General features: G+C 30.1%; 2 protein-coding genes across 9 annotated transcripts in view; one reads left to right on the forward strand and one right to left on the reverse strand.

Annotated features, from left to right (window-relative positions):
- LOC142329714 (uncharacterized) overlaps window positions 1-23733 on the reverse strand; it is a 246437-nt gene that overhangs the window by 29645 nt on the left and 193059 nt on the right. For both annotated transcript variants that reach the window (XM_075374432.1, XM_075374431.1), the window contains exons 3-5: window positions 22544-22705; window positions 12583-12750; window positions 6094-6285 (exon numbers count right to left, since the gene is read on the reverse strand). In XM_075374432.1, the coding sequence (XP_075230547.1) occupies window positions 6094-6285; window positions 12583-12750; window positions 22544-22705 (522 nt within the window). The remainder of the gene's footprint in view (window positions 1-6093; window positions 6286-12582; window positions 12751-22543; window positions 22706-23733) is intronic.
- LOC142329715 (uncharacterized) overlaps window positions 10438-23733 on the forward strand; it is a 65835-nt gene continuing 52539 nt past the window's right edge. For 2 of the 7 annotated variants that reach the window (XR_012757572.1, XM_075374435.1), the window contains exon 1: window positions 11001-11871. The gene's annotated coding sequence lies outside the window, so the exon portion shown is untranslated. Of the gene's footprint in view, window positions 10610-10999; window positions 11872-15393; window positions 15501-23733 lie in introns of those variants that run through there. The other 5 variants (XM_075374437.1, XM_075374440.1, XM_075374438.1 and 2 more) reach the window with 5 other exon arrangements.

Here is a 23733-nt window from a genome sequence, read left to right on the forward strand (position 1 = left end):
AATTACTAAATTATACTTCGTGCAAAACTCTATAAGTCGGTTCCCTCTTTCATTCCTTTTGCCCAGCCCGTATTCACCCACTATATTTCCTTCCTTGCCTTTTCCAATGCTTGCATTCCAATCTCCAACTATTATTAAATTTTCATCTCCTTTTACGTGCTTAATTGCTTCATCAATCTCTTTGTATACACACTCTACCTCATCATCATCATCATGGGCGCTTGTAGACATATAGACGTTAACAATCGTTGTCGGTTTAGGTTTTGATTTTATCCTTATTACAATGATTCTATCGCTATGCGTCTTGAAATACTCCACTCTCCTCCCTATCTTCTTGTTCATCACGAAACCTACTCCTGCCTGCCTATTATTTGACGCTGAGTTAATTACTCTAAAATTACCTGTCCAAAAGTCGCCTTCCTCTTCCCACCGAACCTCACTAATTCCTACGTTTATAGGCTGATATTTTAAAAATATTTTTATTGTATATAATGAGTTCTGTTAATAAAAGGTTTATGAGTACAGCATCAGTTTTAAGTTAGTCTGTAATTTATAACCCACTGATACATCAGTTTCAAATATTTTACATATTTAGGTACAAGTATACTATGAGATATTACTTGAAATACTTTGTATTAAAATTATAATCATTATACAAAATGGTAAAAAAATTCATGGTAGATTTTTCTTTAAAAATTTGAATATGTAAGTATTATTTTTTTTGTATTTTAATCTGTATTATTAATAAAAAAACTTATTCCATAATTTTATTACTATAGAGGTAATTTTGATAATGGTAAGTATTTGACCTAGACTGTTTTAAGCTGAAAGATCAGTTTATTTCACAATGAACAGTAATACTGCTGACAGTATTTTTCATTAAGTAAAAAATTATCTAATATGTTGTTGAACATTATTTAACAGTTGCTAGTGGTTTTCTAACTTCAAATATACCTTTTTTAATGCTTCAGAGATTTTTTTCTTCAAATCTAGGTTAGCAGAGTTTATCAATTTTTAATTTATTTATCCAGATAGACTATTAAGAAGAAATGATGTTTTTAAAAAGTGAAATGGTAAAAATCTGTTTTGATGTATCATTCAGTTAGGTATAGACTAATTATTACTGGTAATAATAATTCATTCGGTTAGATTTTGGCTATATGACTACTGTTTAGGAAATATATAAACATTAATTGTCTAATTTATTTTGTTGTTTTATTTTTTATGCATTACTGTAGACATTTACTTTGCAGTGTTTATAAATTACCTGTATTATTAAAATTACAGTTAATAATTAAGAGACTTAATACAAATGAATCTCATTAACTCAGGACTGAATGTAGCACATTGTGTTATAATGCACAGGTATTTATTTACAATAATGTACAACGAATTCTAACAAAATAGGTGTTCCATTTGTAAATAATTTTGTACTGAATTCTACTAACGGTCATAACCACTACTGTTAACTGAACTTGCAACTCATTATTAATTACATGAAGAGGCGAAACAAAACCTTTATCTTTAAATTATATTTTTACATATAAGTGATTATAACTTCAGGGGACTGTCTTAGGCAGCTATTGTTCTAGTATCTCCACTCCAACCACTTTTAATGTGATTGTGGTAATAAATAATCTCATGATTGAAATGTGGTGGTGTGCCATTGTGATCAAAAATAAAATGTTCATATTTTTCTGTAATTTTGTATCGTATAATGTTCAAGCATGTCCACAAAGAAAATGTCTATAAAAGTTGGGTCGTCAAAAAAAGAAAAAAAATCTATTTTAAAATACAAAGAAATATAATGTGGTGTAATAATCTGTTCCTATTTGGATCTCAGGCAAGATGGTAGATTGATGTACCCTGATGGGCAGATTATCTTTTCTGTTCTCCATCCCTTTTACTTATTTTTTATCCTTCTTCCGCATTACTGGTTTTGTAGGAGTAGGTCTGATCCTGCACACTGGGAATGACAAAATCATGGTGAAGGAACCATGTATCCTTGGTATTCTGTAGTAGGAGAGCTATCAGTAGGCCAACATTCAGATTCTACTTTTTTCCCTGCATAATTGGCATAATAGTTCATAAAAGCTGGACCTTCTAATATCTCTTTAAAAAATAAATAAATTGCTCTTTGAGGTGGTTTTCTGTGATAATTAATCCTGAATCTCTTCTGAAAAATATTGATCAATTGTGATTCATACAATATATGAAAGCAATATTAAGCATGTTCTACATTTATTATGTATGTCACCATGGTGTTTAATCAGATAATAAGGTAAATTTATGAATTTACATGTTTTCCTGTGGACTAACAGACCAAACACTGTAAAACATGAATATTTGCAATATGAATTAAATTCAGTACTATATTACGAAAAGAAATTCAGTATGCATTTATTTTTATTTCCTCAATAATAGTAAAATACTACTTTGTGTAATTCATTTATAAGTGCCATAAAAATTTTCTGTATTTTGTATTTACCAATTCCTGAACAAATGAAACATTTTTATTTTTGAATTAGTGATTTTGTTCTGTTGTTAACTGTATTTAATTTTAAAATATTTGAGTATTCAAAAAAAATTATCCATTTTAATTTATTAGTATTCTATATTTAATTACACATTATAAAAAAAAACCAGTTATAATATCTTTTTTACAATTATGATAAAAAAATTATTGTTTATTAATTTGTCTTTGTGATTCATAGTTTTGTTATCCAAAATTTGAATATTACTGAATTTACATTATTAATCTCACTTGTCATTGTTAAATTTTAGGATATAAACTTTTATCAGTTATTAGCAGGAAATTATTAAGATTTTTGCGAACCATTACAGAGTGCAGTTACTGGAAGTTAAGTAAGTGACAATTTAATGATTTTTTAAACAGTTCTGAATTAGGTGCAACAAGTCAGCACTAGGTGTAGTCTTCATGTTATTTATTGATATTATTGTACATATCCAAATTTATATTCTATACATCTTAAGTTGAATATTATTGTTCTTTCTGTTGCCAGACTAAAAAAATAAATATAACACTTTGAAAATAAAATAGAGATTGTAAACACAATTATTTTGCAAAAACATTATATTCAAAGTATAATAAATGTATTCTTACAAAATTAAGTTTGATTTTATGTCATCCAAACATTTGTTTGTATTTTTTTACCAGTGACAATTTATGAAAAATTTTTTTTGAAATTTAATTGTAATATACATCTAAGCAGCAAATACAGTTGTATTTCTACAATATAACTTATGAAGAATAAACTCACAGTAAAGAGTACACTCTTACAGGGAGTAAAGAAAATTACAATAGAAATCAGAATACCTGTCTTCTCTACACATGTTCACACATTCAGGTAGATTTCATAAGAAAGCTACCTATTGTAATGGGTACCATGATTCGACTTCCAGTAAATTTTGACATATCTTTGCATTAAACATCTCCCAGAACCCAAAATCACCATCAGTTCAAAAGTTTATATATACATTTATATATATATATATATATATATTTTACTTGTGGACACAATAATTGTCATAATTTTGCACTAATCACTTTCAAATTGATACATAAATATAACGACCAAAAATCTCAGTCGAATTTGTTAGTGGGCAAAATCGAACTATGGAGGTGGAAAAGGGTTTTTTTTTCGAAAAAATATAATATTGCTTTAACTATCTTATTAAGTAAAATATCAAATTCATTTAAAGTTCATATTATTCTTTGGATAAGGGCCTAAAACTTATCTAAGTAAAGTTTTTTGATATCACCTACTACTGGGCCAAGGGGTGGAAAAAATGGGGTTATGAAGAAAAAAAATCATACCTCCCTTAATAGGCACAGTTTCGAATTGGTTTAAAGTAGTTGTTAGTCCTCTGAACATAACCTAAAACTTTCTTCTGAAACAATTTTTGGTATGACCAATCCTTATGGCAAGGGATGACCAAAATGTTGCTGGAATTGTAAGAAGATTAGGCTTGTCATATGGTAAACATATGAAATTTTTTCACATGCAACCATTGTCGTATTGAGTAAATTTGAAGTTTTCCTTAACTTTAAGGTGGAAATCTTCTTTATCCCCTACTTAGTACCGGTGAAATCTACCTCTGCCTTCTGGCATAATGAAAGGCATTTTTTAAAAACTATTCTTCATTATTTTGAAATAATAAATGGATCGATTTAATACTTAATATTTTTTAGCCTGAGGTAATAACAATCATTTGCTTTCCATGTTTTTAATCTCTTTTTATTATGTGTTTGATCTTACAATATTATTTTATTAATTTAGTTTTTATATAATTTTAGATCTAAAAGGTATCTACAACTTTCTTGTATTCAATCAATGGTCATTTTGTGATATAATGAAAGTAACAAAAACAAAACTTAATAACTGCAGAAACCTGTAAATTAGTGGAACAAAGTCATTCTTAAAAAATCAAAAGAAAAAAGTTAATTTTTTAAAAATCCGTTTTTTTATTTTTAATCTGTTTCTTTGTGAACAAAGAGGTAGATGAAAGAAAAGATTCCCACTGTCAGGAAATCCTAAAGTGTTCCTTTGAGTGGGATTGCTCTTCTAATTTTGGGGTTGCTTCTGCCTCATTTTGTAAGTAGATCATCCCTTTTTCACTAACTACATATTTCCTTTTCTGAGTTCTTGAATATTGATCCCTTCTTCCCTACATTATTCTGAGGAATTTAGTTATGTGCCAAATGGATTCATGCTAAGGCTGTGAGGCCCTGTTTAGATTACCACATCTTTGAACATTTTGTTTTTTTTTTTTCACCTACTTGAAAACTGTTATTTAGTAAGTTATTTATTAACTGTATAAAAAGTCCAATCTGGGGCTAAGATGCTTCTTGGAATAACCAGGTCTCCAAATACAAACATATTAATATTAACATCATTGACATCAGTAATGCACTGATAGTATTTAATGTTCAATAATATACAGACTGTTGCTCCTGAATGGTGGCTTAGTTCCTTTCTGTTGAGCCATGTGCCTTGGTATGTACATGTAGAATTTCAACGGTTGATTCAGGACATCCGCTTGCACATCCTGTACATTACAAAACAAATTCCTAACAAATATCAATAATGCATTGACAATAACAATTATAATAGTTCAACTTTCTTAAGACAATTCAGGAAAAGTGAATATATACATAAAAATTTTTAATTAAATGAAACAAAGATTTTGTGGCAGAACCTTAATTAAAAATGTATCGAGAGTAAGAATGTAAAGAATGAGTGTGAAATAAACTTTTCCCAGAGAACTTTTATATTTCAGTGTCTTGTAGAAACATTACACTAGAACTTTTAATTATACTGGGAATGTATACCATTTAATAAAGTCCATTATTTTTTAATTAAGAATAATTTATACAAAAAATATTTTCTGCTTAATAAATAATCAGTGTAATTGAATATTTTTATTTTTTTTTAAAGAAATAATAAGATAAAGTAATAATTTGTTGTTTTTAAAATGTGCATAGTAAGGCTCTTATTAACTAAATTGAAGCAAGTCAAATTAAAAACAATTCTGAAGTTTGGTTTCATTGAAAATAAATTTCTTAAGAATAAGATAGTAGATAATATAATGAAAGAACAAGATAGGATGGTATTATTTAACAGTTTGTTGCTATTCACTGTAATTGCATTGCAGTGCTTGATTTTAGGCAGCCTAAATCTTTTATTCCATAATATTTCTTTTTTGCTAACACAATAATAGAAATAATTATTGCATTTTAGGTAATGTACTCCCAACATAAATCCAAACTGTATAAGCACTAGTTTCTTCTTGATAGATATGAATAGTTCTCTAGTTTGCTTAAAGTTTAGATGTGTGCAATTAAGAATCTTTTTCGGTATATAGTTTTTTTCCTATTATCTATTATAATTATTCTATTATCTGCACTCTGCATTGGTTTGGATTGATCTTTAACATTTTAATAATGAAGTGTTAGTGTAATGAAGGAATGGGATGAAAGAAAATGTTAAAGAATGGTAATGATAGGGATATGAGGTTAAGGAAGGGGAAGACACCGATGACGACAGCCGATATGGACTGGCCTACGGTTACCCTGTTGGGACTGAGTGTTGTCGGGGGACAGTTGACAAGAGATGAGCAAGATGGCGGCGGCTCTCGCTGCACCTGCTCTCGATGATGGTATCAGCACACCACGACTGCCTCTTTGTGAGTATGGTGCTCCTCCACTTCTTTCACTTGATGCTCGTGATGCTGGCCTTACCCCATGAACTGCTAGTGGAATACCTGTAAAATTTTTTTGTAAGATTTTGTAATTTAATCAAGAGTCTTTTAAATAAATTACAAGGACAGTTCCAAAAGTAAAATACATTTGATATAAGCAAATGAAAATTTTATTCTAATTACTTTCAGTTACATACCAAAAGATGTTACTTATGATCTTATATATTGTGTTATTGTCAGTACCACTAGTCTGAAAATCTCCCCAGAATAAAAAATTTACATTCATGTTTGAATGCCAGTTAATGTCTTACTTTCTGTTATTTCATTTAATGAAGACTATTTTCTGTAAGATGTTTCTTTAGCTTTCCAAATAGTCAGAGGGTACAGGTCAAGGCTGAAGAGTCTTTTCAGTTATTTCCTAAATGCAGTCCCAGTGTTATCCAACCAGAATGAAGAATCTCATTGTCATGCAAAAACTTTAAATCCTGGGTCAACATTTGAACAACTTGTCAATGAATAATATTTTCTGGAGTCTGTGCATCATTTCAGTAAATTAATTAATATTGACTCACTTTTCCTGATCTTCCAGATCTTTCAACAGGAGTCCCTTCTTGTCCCAGAATGTGTACTAATATTGTTATAATCAGAACTTTATGTTGTGAATTTTTTACAATTGATCCTGAATGTGTCCATATCATCGAAGGCTGTTTACTTTCTCAGAAATGAAATTGCAGTAAATTCTTGACAATAAATTAAATTCTTGACAGCAAATTCCCAATCATAATAATGTCAAGGCATTAAATTTTTTTGTTGAAAGTAAACTTATCACGTAGTAAGCAAAAGAAATAACAAGAATAATAAAATTCAACTTTTTAACAAACAATTCATAACATTTATGATACATTGACTACTACAAAATGCATTTTAATCCTTTATATCACTTTAGAATAGTGTATCGACTAAAAGCCCTAGAGAATTATAGTTTTTTGTATTTATTGTTAAGAGGTTGAATTATAATTTACTAATAAAATGTTTTACTGATTGCATCTAATGATTTTAACTGTTTGATAGTGTAAAAGAAATTTTGCTAATAATATGACTGATAGGCTTATGAAAAAAAAAAGACATTCATTGTCAGCATTTCTATGTTGTTGGTGGTTTTCTTATAAATTCCTTATTAAACTGTGATATCCTTCTGCCAACTTGATTACACCTTTAAAATATTTTATTAGGAAATCTATTCTCAACATTGACTAGGAATATTTTATGAATTTAGGACTTATGAATTTTTTGTTGGTGTCTTGTTTTGATTTAGAACTGTAAAACTACTCAAATGTTTATACTGAACAAATTTTCAATCAAAGAAATTTTCAGTCAAGGAGTTTGTGTTATAACATTAACACAAATAATAATAATAAAAAATCTCTGCCATCCTGATTAGAAAAGGGTCTAAATCTTGTAATGAAACTTTATGAAGATTATTTTTCCACCTTCATCAGCATGATATGTTAAAATACCTTACTTTTGAAACTATCCTTGTCCATAATTCTAGCATGAGCTATTTTTTGTATTTTTTAGCAGAGTTATAATTATATTCTTGAAAAAATTTTATTTTCATTATAATATAAATGAAAAGCATTGTTGTAACTTAACAGTAAGAGAAACCTCATTGTCTTTAGTGACATAAATCCTATTTGTCATTATCACTAACATTTTATTGTATTCCCTCTATTAAATTTTTCTCCTTCATTATTCTGTTTTATTTTATTTTTTTCAGTGCTATTGATTGTATATACAATGATTAAATTCACTATGTCTGTGTTGTAAATGATGTACTAGTTTTTTTAAACTAGATTACTATCATGTAAATAATAGGCCTTTATTTCTTAATTGTCTTCTTAATCTAAAAGCTGCTATTTTAATATTACTTTTATAAGATTCTAATTGCTAACCTGTTGTTTTTTTATTTTAAATTACAATAATCTATTGACGTTAAACTTGGTTTACATCTGAAAACTAATATCTTGTAATTTCAAATAAAAGATGAAGCTTTTAAAAATGTAGTTTATGTAACTGAGACTGGTGAAGGTATTTTATTATGAAAGAAATATTGTAAAGGAGAAAAAAAAATCAGTGTAGTTTTGCTTTGTGGTTGCTTTCTTCTGCATTTTGAAAAAAGAGATAAATGAAATTTGAAAAACTTGAATAAAGGAAAGTTTAAGAAAATATTCTGTGTAAAATGCCGTAACTTTTGGTATTTTAAGTTTATTACAACTTTTCATATCAAATTTCAATAAACAGATAATTAATAATTTATTCAGATTTTTTCATAATATTATACTGATAACATTAGGCAGGGTATACTACTCCATGGGTAAAAAAATGAAATTCCCTAGTAATTGCCTAGAAGAATCAAGGAAAGCCTTGATCACAACAGTGCTGCATAATATAAAATTAATAATAAACAAAAGAGAATCGGTTAGAATTATAAAATAATAAATAATGAAATAATAAAGAAGCAAATATCTGAATAAATAAAATTATAGAGTAGAATGACAATTTTATTGTCATTAATTGAAAAACTGAGTTCATATTATTTGGTTACATTAACTCAAGATGCAGAAAATTCACTTTTTTAATAATTATTATTTAAAAACTTACCAGTTAGTAATGACAAAACATATAGCATGCAAGTTCTTACCTGAGAACTGTTGGAAAAACAACAAAATGACTACAGTATACTTTATTTTAAGGTGAAAATACTAAAAACTTTACCTTGCTGATAAACTACCTCTAAGCTAAGTTTTTACTGTATGTTAAGCTTCTTCAGAGACTGTTTATAGGATTGCAAAGGATTATGGTGCCATTGCTAATTTGGATGTGTTCTAAGAGTGAGATGTGATTTTTATTGTGTTTGTTCATTGATAATTCTTTGGATGTGTTTTTGTGTATTATGAGTCGCTCAAGTACATGATTTTTGAGCCTTTTTTTGTTTATGTGTAATATTTTTATGTTATTATTGATATTTATGCATACACAGCATGTCCAAACAAAGTATTTTGCAAAAGTGGATTCAGTGGTGAAGTTCTCTTATGTGTTCTTTATATTATTGTAAAACATCTTTATCCTAGTTGTGGATTCAACTCAACAATTTTAAAATTTAAACACAACTTAAATCATACACACTATTTAAAGAGAATATAAATAACAACAGTTGTTTTAGCACAAATCAAAGAAAATAGAATAAAGAGCTAGCTCAGATTATGAGTTTTTATGATTTTCACTTTAAAGTACTTGTACATGAACTGTAATCTAAAATACACTACATCATTGATATCAAAATTCAAATTTTCTTTTGTTTTGTAAACAGAATTACTTATATTTACAAAATGTTTCGCCCAATTTTGATGATACTCAAAATGTTTACAATAATTTTACCTATATAACCCATTTGTTTCATAACTTTTCAAATGATCTCTCATGGAAACAACAAACTGCATTTTCAAGAATTATATAGTTCAATGAATTTTGTCTGTTGGTATTTGATTCTATATTTCATTCCTGCATAATCCTACTAGGTTGTGGTGGTACCTATAAAAATTTAATTTTTATTTGTTATTTTTAAGTAATAAAAGTTTGAAAATGTTATACTACACATATATTAGAGCTTGAAATAAGGAAAAACGTTCGTACAAACATATGTCCGAATACGCTTTGTTATTGAGTTACGGCTAGCGAAAAATTTCGCCTGGATTTCAGTTCTCCCGGTGAAATGAATTTATACTGAAAGTTCTAAGATGTTATGTAAGTAGTAAACTTGATGGTTTCTTATTTTTTTTGCCCAAAAAAATCGAATAAAAAAGGTCCCAGAACTTCCGTAGTTTTTATGAATCCCAACGTAAACTAAAACCGGGCTCTTACGCATTAGACCGTCGACGATAACCATAATGATTCCGTAACTTTGAAAACACAGCAAAGTTACGGGATCATTAACTTATTTTACATACTAAAAATATAAGCATTATTGTTTATAATTATGGATATAAATTAAACCAACTTGGCCTACGTTCGCTTCGCTCCACTAATTAACAGTATTGTTTTGATTAATTAACACATTTGATTATTTAAATAATCAAAACAATACTGTTAATTAGTTAAGGTTAGCGAGCATAGGTTAAGTTTGGTTCCTAGTAAAGTCAGTTATTTTTACACGGATCTGAATACTAGATCGTGGATACCCGTGTTCTTTGGTGGGTTGGGTTTCAATTAACCACACATCTCAGGAATGGTCGAACTGAGACGTTCAAGACTACACTCACACATATCATCCTCTGAAGTATTATCTGAACGGTAATTACCGGAGGCTAAACAGGAAAAAGAAAGAAAGGTTAAGTTTGGTTAAATCATAAAATAAATAAATATAAATGATGATAAAAATGGTAATACAATGGTTATATCGGGTGATATTAAGAAACCCAAAACTTTGCAATTTATTGGTCGACGGGCTAATACGTAAGTATCCAAAAACGTTCGGTGACGAAAAACAGTTTTTTTTTTAAGTACAATAATTTTGTTAAATGATTAATAATGCGTAAATTTTATTATGAAAACTTGTAGAGAATTAAATTCTGAGAATATTGATGTAATAAAGCCTATAAACAAAAAAGTCAGCTTTTATTATTAAACAAAACAAAATTAACAGAAAAATGTTATGAATTTATAAAAAAACATTAACCTTAAAAGTTCCAAACCGTACAGTACTTTGTTGAATTTTTAATAATGTTCGCGAGAATGGTACACTTTCCAGCGCTCGTGTTTCATCTGTACGTTAACCAGTACATGGTGATGAACGGGAAAGCATTCTTCAGCTTAGGTCTATAACGAGCACTCAAAGATTTCTACAAAACTTAACATTCTACAAAATACAGTAGGGATGACATTGCACGCTCACGGAATGCATCCTTATCATATTCAGGAAGTTCAACACCAGCGTAGCGACTATGCCAGACAACTGTAGTTTTGTCAGTGGAATAACAATAATTACCACTTTAATTCCGTTCATACTGTTCCCCCTAATGGCATAAACAACACATGGAACTCACATCAATGTTCTGAAGAAAACCAGCATGTTATAGCGAATCAAATTTATAGAAACGATTTTCGGTGAATGAATAGTGTGTAATGATCGACAACCAGTTAATAGGCTCTTTCATACTAGATCGTCATGGGGGAAATTATCTGAAATTTTTAAACAATGAATTTCTTACAGTGCTTGAAAATTTCTCATTGGCGAAATGAATTAAATTATAATATCAATTTGATGGAGCATCAACACATTTCACGTTTAAAGAAAGACTATTCTTAGGTGAAAAATTTACTGGTAAATGAATTGGTCTAGAGGATAAGTTAATTGGCCATCTAGATTACCGAACCTTACTCCCTAAGATTTCTGTTTATGGTGATGATGAAATGCGCAAACAAAAGGCAGACACACAATGAACTGATCACTCGCATGCTCAATGCTGCTGCCTTCGTCAAGGAGCGCGAAGACATCATTAGGTTGGTGACAGAAAATGTAAGGAGTTAAAAAGTGCATCGATACCAATGATGGAATTTTCCAACATTTATTGGAAATTAATATAAACCACAGTGAGTATTTTTTAAAAGTGGATTTAAATATTTACATTTTCTGAAGAACTAAAATGTACCAAAAACAGGTGGTTTTAACTTGTACACTTCCATAACATTTCTGTTAAGTTTTGTTTTTAATAATAAATTTGATTTTTTTTTTGTTTTTCGTAAAATATTATATCTACTTTCTCTGAATTAAATTCTCTACAAGTTCTTGTAATAAAATTTATGCAGTTATTAGTTATTTAGCAAATTTATTGTACATCAAACTATTAAAAAAACCTGTTTTTCGTCACCAAATTCACACGTTTTAGCACTAAATTTTTGTTTTACTTGGATATCATGAAAACTACTGGAGTTACAGTTCTGGGACCTGTTTATTCGAGTTTCAGGTTAAAAAAAAATATATAAGAAACCATCAAGTTTACTCCTTTAACGCCTTAAAAATTTCAGTATAACCTCATTTCATTGGGGAAACTGAATTCCGGGCGAATGTTTCGCTAGCCGTAACTCGATATCAAGGCGTTTTCGGAAATATTATATGAACGTTTTCCTTATTTCAAGCTCTAGAATAAGTTACCAAATTATTTTCCTTTTCTGCTGAATCACATTGTGATTCAGAATGAACATCATTAATTACTATTTTGAACTAACTTATTTTATTTTATTAACATTAAAAATTTACTTACGGATAAGTGTATATAAACATCAGTTTTGCTATATATTTACCTGTTTCACTTGCAAATAGAATTGGAGGGGCAAGATTTGCATTTGCATAATGTCTTGGTCGAGCTCCAACAAATAATTTTAGCACGAAACATATAAGGGCTGTAAAAATTGCCAGTCCTGTTGCAACACCTAGTAATGTTGGCATATCTGTTGTCAGCACAACTAGATCTGTAACATTGAATAAATATCATATTAAATTAATAAAAATTTTTTTACAGATCTTTATGTGTTAACATTTAAAAACATTATTTTCTTTTGATAGAACTCTATCAGTAACTTATTCTATAAAATAACTAACTTTTGTATCCATTACAGGAAGAAATAATTTTTTTATTTTAAATGTTTTGTTATTACATAGAACTCTGATGATTTATAAGTTTTTACAAATGCGGGTTTTTGATGTTTTTATTTGCCTTAGTTGGCTGTGTGGTTTACGCAGTGTAATATTCTACCTAACACTGAATTGTGTTTAAATTCATTCATATTTATCCAAATTGTTCCAATATATATATATATTTAAACAAATTTAGAATAATTAAATTTATATATGATAATTTACAACAATAAATTATATTTCTGAAAATTAATAAAAGTCACATTTAACTTCATAAATTGCTGGTAATGTAATTCCATAAACTATTTTTAGGACTATGATCTGTCCTCTTCTTTAGCGGTGTTGCAAATGTTAACTTTAATAGAAGTCATCTTAAAGTAGTAAGAAAACTTATTTAGTATGTGTGTATTTTATCTGGTATGTTTTTTTTTTTTTCATTTAATGTCGTTTTTGTTATATTTAATGTGTTTGTAAACTTTTTATTCTTTGAGTATATTTTGTACTTCTGAGTTCATGTCTTTTATTTGTTATGTGTAAGATTTGCTAATTTCACTTGTATGTACGTATGTTCACATCTAAGAGGTGAGTTTCAAAGGTTGATTCAGATGTGGGAAGTATTTTTATGTTTTCATTACTCTATTGGTGATTGTGGGTCTGGTTTTCTAAGACAATGTTTAGTGCAGTCACTGTGGTGTAACTTGTGTTCAACTAGGTTGCACAGTTTATTGGTATACAGATTGTAGACATTGTGTGGTTTTAGAAAGCAACATAATAATTTTTCATAAAATTGTCGACAAGTCTGTATGAATGTATGATGATTATGTAAGCATTTACCATTTTTTCACAAATCACACATATCCCAATCATTAACATTAGAGCAACATAAAAATTAAACTGTACTGATAGCACTAAATAAAGCAGTGGAAATATTGTTTGCACAATCTCATTCATATTAAAAAATACAGACATTATTCATAACAACAAAATCAAAATTTTTAAGTGATCTTTAGATGTGACACATTTTATATACAAACATAAAATCAAGATCTCAAGACACTTGAACTATTTGGAATTTACCCTTTAATTTGGAAAAAATGAAAGTAAATAAACAAACCTAGTACACATGAAATATGTTATTCAACCTCATAGTAAAAAGATTTCCTAAATAAATGTACCATTAAAGCAATATCAGTGGAATATCCACTGAAGAAGGAGCTGCATAATTAAGTAAAAATATGTGGAATAATAATATATATTAAAAAATGTGTGTAGCTTATATATAAATGTGAAAAATGCTTTCAGATTTCCAGGATTCATTCCTGTTATCCCAGAGAAGATTTTAAGCCATAGTTTAAGGCTCTAGCCCCCTTGTAGGTGAAGTTGTGAATTAGATATATTTCTATCCCTATGGCAACAGAAATATAATGAAGTAAAATGACTAATCCTTTTGTCTTTAATGAATATCTGTAAAATATTTAATATTCTCACAACCATGAGGATAATGAACACATCAAGAGCCTAACAGGTGGAGCCCTCTGGGTAGACAATCGGGCAAGCGAAGTGAGCTCTGACGGCTAGTGTGTGCATATGTCTATATATATATATATATATATATATATATTATTTAAAAGCAGAAGAGTGAAGTGGAGCATATACATGTCTAGAATTAAGAAGTTTATAGTTTATTTGATTGCCATGTTAATTAAGATGAGTGAATAAATAATATATTAAATAAACTTTTGAATTTATTTTAAAAAAAATATCAATTTAACTCGGTCCACAAACATTATGTTCATTTAAACTAATTTTAATAAGTAGGTTTAATAGATAGAAAATACATAGAAAATACATGCTTAATTATTTCTTAAGTGGTATAGATTCATAATGTAGAAATTAATGTTGTTAAATAGCTATTTGAATAGGATAAAAAAAACAGTATCAGTAACTGTGATTATAGAGTATTATATAAAATATTCTGATATTTTACTGTAATAATAAGACATTAAAAGAATATATAATTTAATTTTATAAGTCATTTTCATTTTGTTTCATCATATTTTATGATGCAAATTAGTTTTTAATCTGCCATAATATTATAAATATACTGTAGTGTAAAAATTTAATACAGTCATTATTGTTAATATAATGAACCTATTAAATTTTATGTTGTAGAGTGGTTATGCATTTTTATTATTATTAATGCTAATGCATCTGTCATTAGTTTTTTCATGTATTATAAATGTTTTGTAAAGTAGACATTATTATTAAACTGTGTGATCTGTTCATTTTAGAGTATCTCGACTATTAATAATTTTATGTTATATATATGTACAGGTAGATTTAATCTAATTATAAAATAAATATTAAAAAAATTATTTTACAATATTTTAAGTAGAAAAGAATAAATTGTTAAATGTAAATTACCTCTTCTCAACACATACTGGTATTTGTATTAAATTAATCAATCTTTTATTCAGGTCAGTGTATAATAATGGATTATATAGATCATATCAGGCACAAATGGGTAAGAATGCTTATGAATAAACAAGAGGAACTCCCCCAGCATTTGCCTGGTTTGATCAAGGTAAAACTTTGATTAGAAGCTTTTTTGTAAAAGAAAATTTTTAATTTTATTTTGTATTAATAAATGAAAAGATCTTTTAAGTAGTTCAATAAGTACCATTGGAAAAAATGTACCAATGCAAGTAAGTATGGCAACAAAAGTACAATAAGACTCTTTCTTGTAAGCCCAAATATTATTAGTTACACAGAAACAGTTCTGTTGTGTTGTTGAAGAGGATATTATTATTTGTTAAATAAATGACTATTCTTTTTAGCTTAGATTGGACATTCATAGAAATAAGTGCATTAATAAGTTTTGAATTTTTAATTTACATAATATCAGTCATTAAGATTCATAGAGTCATTACGAGCACCAAATAATAATCTGATCAGTCACCATAGAAATTCATTCTGACATTTTGAGAGTAAGTCAAGAGAATGTGCTTTAGATGGGAATATATGTAGATATAACAAACATTTAATAATGATGACAAGCCTAATGTTTTAATAAGTTGCTCCAAAGCAAAACTGTACATTTTAATTTAAACATCTCAAGAGAATTTGTCGTCTATTAAAACAATCAGAAATTTTTGTTCACTATTGAAAGAAGTACCATCATTATCAGTAATGAGAATTCTATACATGCAATTAGCAGTATTATACCTATGCCCATGTTTTTAATTCCATATACTTTATTTGTACGAGAAGAATGCAAATGAGCTTAAGTGTTAACAGTGTTAAAACATGACATTCCTATAGTATAGTTGGTGCCACCACCTGCACTCTTTGCTCCACAAGGTCATAGAAGTTAAAATAATACACTATCAGAGAAGCACAGTATTACATTTTTATCAGTACTTTGTTAGATTGTTGTAGTACATCTAGTGAACAATATTTTTGAATTGCTCCAGGATTTTTAAGTTATTTTTAATAATTAAACTAGTCACCAAAATTTGTATCTGACATGTTACACAACTTTTCTCACTGTAATTTGGGTGCTGATTTAAAATATGATACTGAAATTGTGTTACCACGTAAAGACTTTACATAAATTGTAAATTTGTAAAACCTTTTTATAATAAACTCATTTTGATTAACTATTGGTTATAATACAGTTCCTGTATTTTTACTTTTAAACAATATGCATAATGCTTAATAAAGAAATATATACAAGAGAAGTAAATGTGTACAAATATGTCTGTGTGATGATATCATACAGACACCTGTTGTTGCCAACTACAGAGCTTAAAATCTTATTCAGACTAGCTTCCCTTGTCTATACTGTGTGTTGTGTTTCACAGAGTTATTAATATTTTGCTATACTTTCATCAATTTTTTTATTATACAAAAATGATTTTTCTCGTTTTTACTTGCTACAACATGGCTTCTGCAAAAGTTTGTGGATGTTGAAATCAACCAGACAATTTCTGTTGTCCATGGGTAAATTTATGCCTAAATCTAAAAAAAAGACTATTTCTGAATTAATTTAAGCAGCTTATAAATTTTATTTTCATTGCACTCAGGAATCAACAAAAAATCTGGGCACCTCATGTTATTTGCATGTTGTGCTCAGTAACTCTAACAAATTGGTTGAAGGGAAAACGATGATCCAAGCCATTTGCTGTACTATTGGTTTGGCATGGACCTAAGGACGACTTTACCGACTGCTTCTTTTGTATGACAAATATATTTGAATTTTCATTCAAAAATAGAAAGTTCATAAAATATGCAGATGTATTCTCAGCTCCAAAGCTGGTACTACACGATAAGGAATTATCTGTACCTGTTCTATCATCTAATCCAACAGCGCCAGAAAAACAATCTGAAAATGAAGCAGATGGTATAGAGGATGTTGAAAAATTTCTTTCTGCATCTGATGAGAAATTTCCTCATTTAATTCAACAACATGAACTTAATAATTTAGTTTGCGATTTAAATTTATCAATGCAGCAAGCTGAACTTCTTTGGTCTAGACTGCAGTAGTGGAATCTTTTAGTGGAAAAAACAAAACTTACTATATTTAGAATACAAAATAAAACTCTTTCAACTTATTTTACTATGAAAAATTCTTTGTGTGTTTGTGCTGATGTCGATGGCCTGATGAAATTGCTTGGAATTCAGCATATTCCTGAAGAATGGCATCTTTTTATTGGCTCTTCTAAAGTTAGTATGAAAGCAGTTTTATTGCATAATGGTAACAAACAGCCATTCATTCCATTAGCCCATGCAATTGACATGAAAGAAATGTATGAAACTATGGCTTCAATATGAGAAGCAACAGAATACAAAGAGCATATGTTGCAAGTTTGCAGTGGTCTGATTGTTTTTGCATTACTTTTTGGTTTACGAGATGGGTTTATGAAATATTGTTGTGTTCCTTGCCTTTGGGATAATTGTGAGACAAAAAGTCAATACCAAGTAAAGAATTGACCATTGCGACAGAACTTTGTGGCTGGTGAAAAAAATGTAAAGCATTTATCATTAATTGAGAGTGGTAAAATCTTACTGCTGCCACTTCATATAAAAGTGAGAATCATGAGGAATTTTGTAAAGGCAGTAGACAAAGATGGATCAGGATTTAATCATTTAAAAATAATTTTTTCTAAATTGAGTGATAATAAGCTCAAGGAGGAAGATTTATCGGCCCACAAATCAAGAAACTACTTAGGACTCAACTTTTGACAATAAACTTAGTGATTGCAAACTAGCTGCATGGAAAGTTCTCCAAAGGCGTTGGTGATGGTTTTTAGGCAACAGAAAAGATGAAAACTACATTTTTGTGGTTAATAAGCTGTTAGAAAACTACTAATATTTAGGGTGTGGGATGTCATTAAAAAGTCATTTCTTACTTTCCCACCTAGACTTTTTTCCCAAAAATTTGGGCTCTGTCAGCAATGAGCAAGAAGAGTGTTTCCATCAGGATATTCTGACCATGGAGCATTGGTACCAAGGAAGATGGGATCCTGGAATGATGGGTGACTATTCACCCCTTGATGAGTGAATAGTCCTATTCACCCAAGTTGAGTCCTAGAGTCCTAAGCAGTTTCTTGATTTGTAGACTAATAAATATCCCCTCCTTGAGCTTATCATAATGGTGGGTTGGATTTTGTTTTGAGAAACTGATCAAACATTGTACAAGCGAAAAAGTTTGGCAATATATTTTAGAAAAATTAAGGTAAGACAATTCCGGTAATTTAAAATTTTTAAAACTCTTATTTTAAAGACATTTCCAATGATTTTGATTTTAAAAAATTGTTATTTTAAAATTGTGTTAATGTATTTCAATTTATCTTTGTTTGAATAAATAAAAATTTAGTCCACAAAGTGGACTAGCAATCACCGTCTGCTGGCCTTTGGTCAGCCGACATTCGCCATGAGCCAGCTGAGAGTGGTTATGTCGAGTCTGTCGGCTCAGCAGCTCTCCGGAGCTGCTTAGCGAAGTAGAGTTTCCGATCAACCATCATATCGAGCTACTACATGGCCGGCTTGGTCTCGACAACTTCGCTCCCGACCCGCAAGGGGAGGATGACGACAGCGATAATGATAATAATAATAATAATGTCCTGGAAAACACCCAACTCCAGGTTCGTGCAATAACATCTATGCACACGTCCGGGGCGGGCAGTGACGCAGAACTTCTCTACTTTCACTTATGTCGACTAATGGGCAATGGCTTTTCATAGAAGCTCCCCGTGGAGTTTGGGATTAACGATCCCGAGCTGGTTGCGGTGGCGGCGAGGGGCATGATCGATCTGGTTTTGCCGACGCTGGGCGGAATGCGGATGAAGAGTGCTCATCTCTCTTCTCGTTTGTGGAGTTGGGTTGAGGGTGAGCTGCTGTGAGCTTAGCTCTGCCAAAGTCTTGCGCCGCTCAGCGTGAGTCAGTCACTTCGGCCCTTGGCAGGAATTATCCTAAGGGTAAGGGTATCGGAGCCCTTACCGTTGCTATGTACGAGTACCGGGATGTCGGTATCGTGGTTCAGGCAGTACCTGACTACCCATCTCGAGTTAAATTTGTGGGAGGCTGGTGACTGGGGGAACCCAGGGAGGATCAGTGATCCGGGGCACGCACAACCATCTCTCCGCCCGAACTTTACAACATATTGACTGGTGAAATGATAGCTTATGGAAGCAGCAACACATCTTCCATGGCAGAGGATCCACATAAAAAACCTTGTCCAGGAGAACTTAGTCTTCGGAAGCGAAGCAAAGGAAGAACGTAAAGTTCAGTGAAGCAGAAGAAAATCCGAACTAAGTTTCGGCCTAAGAGCTTTGGACCAATTCCAAATTATCTGGTGAATAAGAAGAAAGAAGGGAATTTTTCTAAAATTAGGCCTTTCGTGATTGCCACGGAAGCTTCAGAACCCGTAAAAGAAATAGGAAGACTTCCATGGGTTTTTTTATGGAGTCTATCAATGGCCTAGCTTTCAGTAGCCATTATCATTACTGAAAGCTACGAAAGTAGGACTAATCGAAATTGAGGTTGTACTGCTTGGTACACTTAATACCCCCAAGGGAGTTGTGAGCAAGGGCCTTCTAAACTGCACAAAAGAAGAGATTGACGAGGAGCGTCAGAAACAAGGAGTTTTTGCATGCTGACGATTGAACAACCGATGTAATGGAAAAGTTGTAGCTTCCGCGTTGCTTGTATTAACGTTTACAAATCGAAGTGTCCTGAAAAGATTATAGCTTGCTTTCATAGACTGAATATTCGTCCTTTCATCCCGACTCCATTACAGTGTTTTGGCTGTCAGAATTTTGGAAATACAGCGGCAAGATGCACTAGGAAACAGATCTGTCCTTGAGGTGATCCATTACCTCCGATAGACCTGTGCAAGAACTCGCTGGTTTGTATTACCATGGACATCATTCTGCTAGATCACAAAAACTGCCCAATCTATAAGGAGGAAGTAGCAATAAAGTAGGTAAAGAGCATTCAAAATACCAACTATTTTGAAGCCAGAAAAATTATCCTCAGCAGATCACTGAAGCTTATGCCCTAGGATCAGGTTGCTGCAGTTTCTTTCAAACCACCAAAGGATGCAATTTCTGAACTGGCACCAATATTAACAAGCATAATTGAATGGATCATCAGTTTAAAATTTAAGAGTCGACCAATTAGAGAAACTAATCCAAAACTGATGAAGAAAGAAGCAGATGTTTCTATCCAAAAGATTGTTACACAACCGAGGAAGAAACCTTGCGACTAGTCTAAAGGCGAAGGAATGTGAAGCCAAAATGAAAAAGACAGAAACTAAAGTTAAGATCAAAAAAATTCCATTCAGGGACCTGCAAAACCAGAAGTAAAGATTTTGGAAAAGAAAGATTTTGAATGACTGACAATGGAGCTTCCAAAGCTCCAGGAAGCCTTTAGGTGAAAAGATGAGCACTAAACCCACCACACATGCTTTAGTGGGGAGTGCATCAAGTTTCAACTCATCTTCGTGGCCTCAGATATCTTTGAATTTGACATCTTCCTTCAGGAAGATGGAAAAATGAAGAAAGAAAGGATGATCTGAGGGATAACCTAGGCAATAGAATTAATGGTTTTTTATGAACTTTTAAAGTATTTTAATCAAAAGAACAGTATTTAATTTATTTTCATAGTATTGACAACATTTCGTTAAAAATAGTTCGAGTTTTTTAAAGTGTTTTTGAAATGTTTTTAGTGTGTTAGTTTTAAGTGTTGTTTAAGTGACAAGGGCTCTTTACATTCTTGCCATGTGTTTCTTTTGAAGTTTTTTTAATATCCTTTGACCAAGTCTATTTCTGGGTGATCTTTTATGACAACAGTAGACTACTGTTGTAAAAAACACTAATGACATAGTCAGCAGCACTGCTGACTATGTCATTAGTGTTTTTTAACAGGGAAGGGATAGAAGTTTTTCTTTTTTTTTCCTTTTTAATGTGGAAAGGGGCTAATGAACATAGTAGTAGTTGCCTCTAAAGCTTCAACAAAAGAAAAAAAAAGAATATATATTATAATTGTGCACTTATTTTACCAATTTTTTCTTAAAAAAACACTTAATTTTTAATAATGACCCTTTTTGAAAGTTTCCTTGAATGCCACATAATTCCAAATTTTTTAATGAGAATGTTAATTTTATTGAATGTCTGCATGAACTTGCACACTTATCTAGCTTAAAGTTTACATCATTTAATTTTTTTGTAGGCAGTTTATTTATAGCCATATAACATGCAACCCATGCTTAAAATGATTCATTTGTTGATAGAATAATCAGTTTAATTATATGAAAAATATAAACTATACAAATAAAAATGTCAAGATTAAGTGTTTATCACTTACATTTCGTAATAAATATTGAAATTTTATACCTGAGACACTTCAATTCATTTCTAAATTTTGATACAACTTTCCTTTGTTACTACACTGATGTGTTAAATGCTTTTTCTTTGATTTTGTTTCAAATTAATTCAAAAAACAAATTTTCTTGGGGTCTAAGGAATTTAAAGGCCAAAGTCTGGGAAAACGTTCATGGCAAAAAAAAATTATGCAATATAAATGTAGCTGAAGTGCAAAATGCACTATGACAAGCAGTCGTCTTGCTCTAACCAGAATTTTCAGTTAAAATTTTTAAATTAGCTTTAAAATTTGTATTTATTAAGTTCTTTTGTAAGTTATTTTATTGTAAGTTATTTTTTTTACATGCTTGATGTTATAGTGCAGAAAGATATCATGATTTTATTACAAAAAATAAAAAAACTAATTGATATTTACTGGACAGTTAATTACATTAAAGTATATAGGTTTATTGATCAGAATAATTAAACTTATTTGGGCATGTACTGCTATTATGATAAAACAATTATATATTCGTAATTTAATTTTTATTGATATGGGTTATCTGTAATTGTTATCAACGTAGCCATTTTGTACAGCAATTTATTGTTTTTTTATAATATATTTATTCTCCCCCCCCCCTCCAAGCTAATACACTACAGAAATTTTTATTAGAAGTTTATCAGTAACCTAGATTATAAATAACTTATTCAGAATATGAGTGAGTGTATATGTTTTACGAAGATGATGTAAATTTATTCTTACCTTGGGAGCAAAAGACTCGTTTGTTAGGTCGTTGTAAGGTCACCGTATGGTAGCCTGGTTTACATTGACAAATTGCGTTATGCCTGATTTGAATGCATGCTGCATTTTGATCTGTGAAACTGCATGTTTGATAATAGAAGCACTGATCTCCCAGCCGTACCGCTATACACACAAACAGAGAAAATTATTATTTGCTTTCTGTTTTTCTGGTTGTATCTTAACAGTGAATATTTAAAAGTGTTACATTCATTCTAAATATATGCTGTAATACATTCATATTCTTAAATTTAATTCCTCTTTAGTTATCTTTTGAGTTTAGTTATTTCCTTTCAAGGAAAGGGAAACAAATTCTCTAATCCTAAGAAGTTTTATATGTGATGTTGATGAATTTTTAATGTTTCTAAATCTTGCAACCAGTCTCTCAGATTTTTGTACAAATAATTTCTAAGTTAAGAAATTCTTGATTTGCTATGCTGGATTAGGAACAGGTTTCTGAATCAATTTTTTAATGATGTATTACAGGATACTTACTAAAAAAGAGAACTGGTGTGTGGGTACTGGATGAGGTCATCTCCTTCAGCTGAATTGTGATGCCTTTTATTCAGTAGCTCAAAGATATTTTTTTTGTCCCTTTTGATACTATATTCATAGTAAGTTATTTTATCTGTTTTTTGCTAATTTTATTTTAAAAACCCATCATAAATTGGTTGAAAAGGCTCATTTTATATGTTAAGTGCTTCAGATTTAAAGTACTTACTCTTTGCCAGTATTGGCTAGAAATTCACCAGAAAGCAATAAAATAGGTTAGCAGGTGGGTAAAGGATCATGGTGGTTATCCAATACCCAAAATCCTAAAACCTTTTTATGCATTTAACACATAAATAAATATCTAACATTAGAGGCTACATCCTCTGTGTTTTACATCACTGTGTATACTTTTTGAGAAAATAAAAATTTTGAAATCACTGTTTTTCTGATTGTGTGTCGAGAAGTTTTACTTGCAAATAAAAATTTTTTAGCTTTAAGTGGTACTGGGATTTCAAATTTTTAATTTTGGTTTTAACGCTCGAGAAGAAAAATCTATTTTGTAAATTCCCTTGTTATGATATATTTTTTGACTGTACCCATTAAAAAATCCCTACCCTACCCACCCATTAAAAAACAAATTAGCCCAAATATTTTTTCAGTAA

This window comes from Lycorma delicatula, chromosome 9 (assembly GCF_047948215.1).
Source record: "Lycorma delicatula isolate Av1 chromosome 9, ASM4794821v1, whole genome shotgun sequence".
In the NCBI taxonomy this organism is placed as follows: domain Eukaryota; kingdom Metazoa; phylum Arthropoda; class Insecta; order Hemiptera; family Fulgoridae; genus Lycorma; species Lycorma delicatula.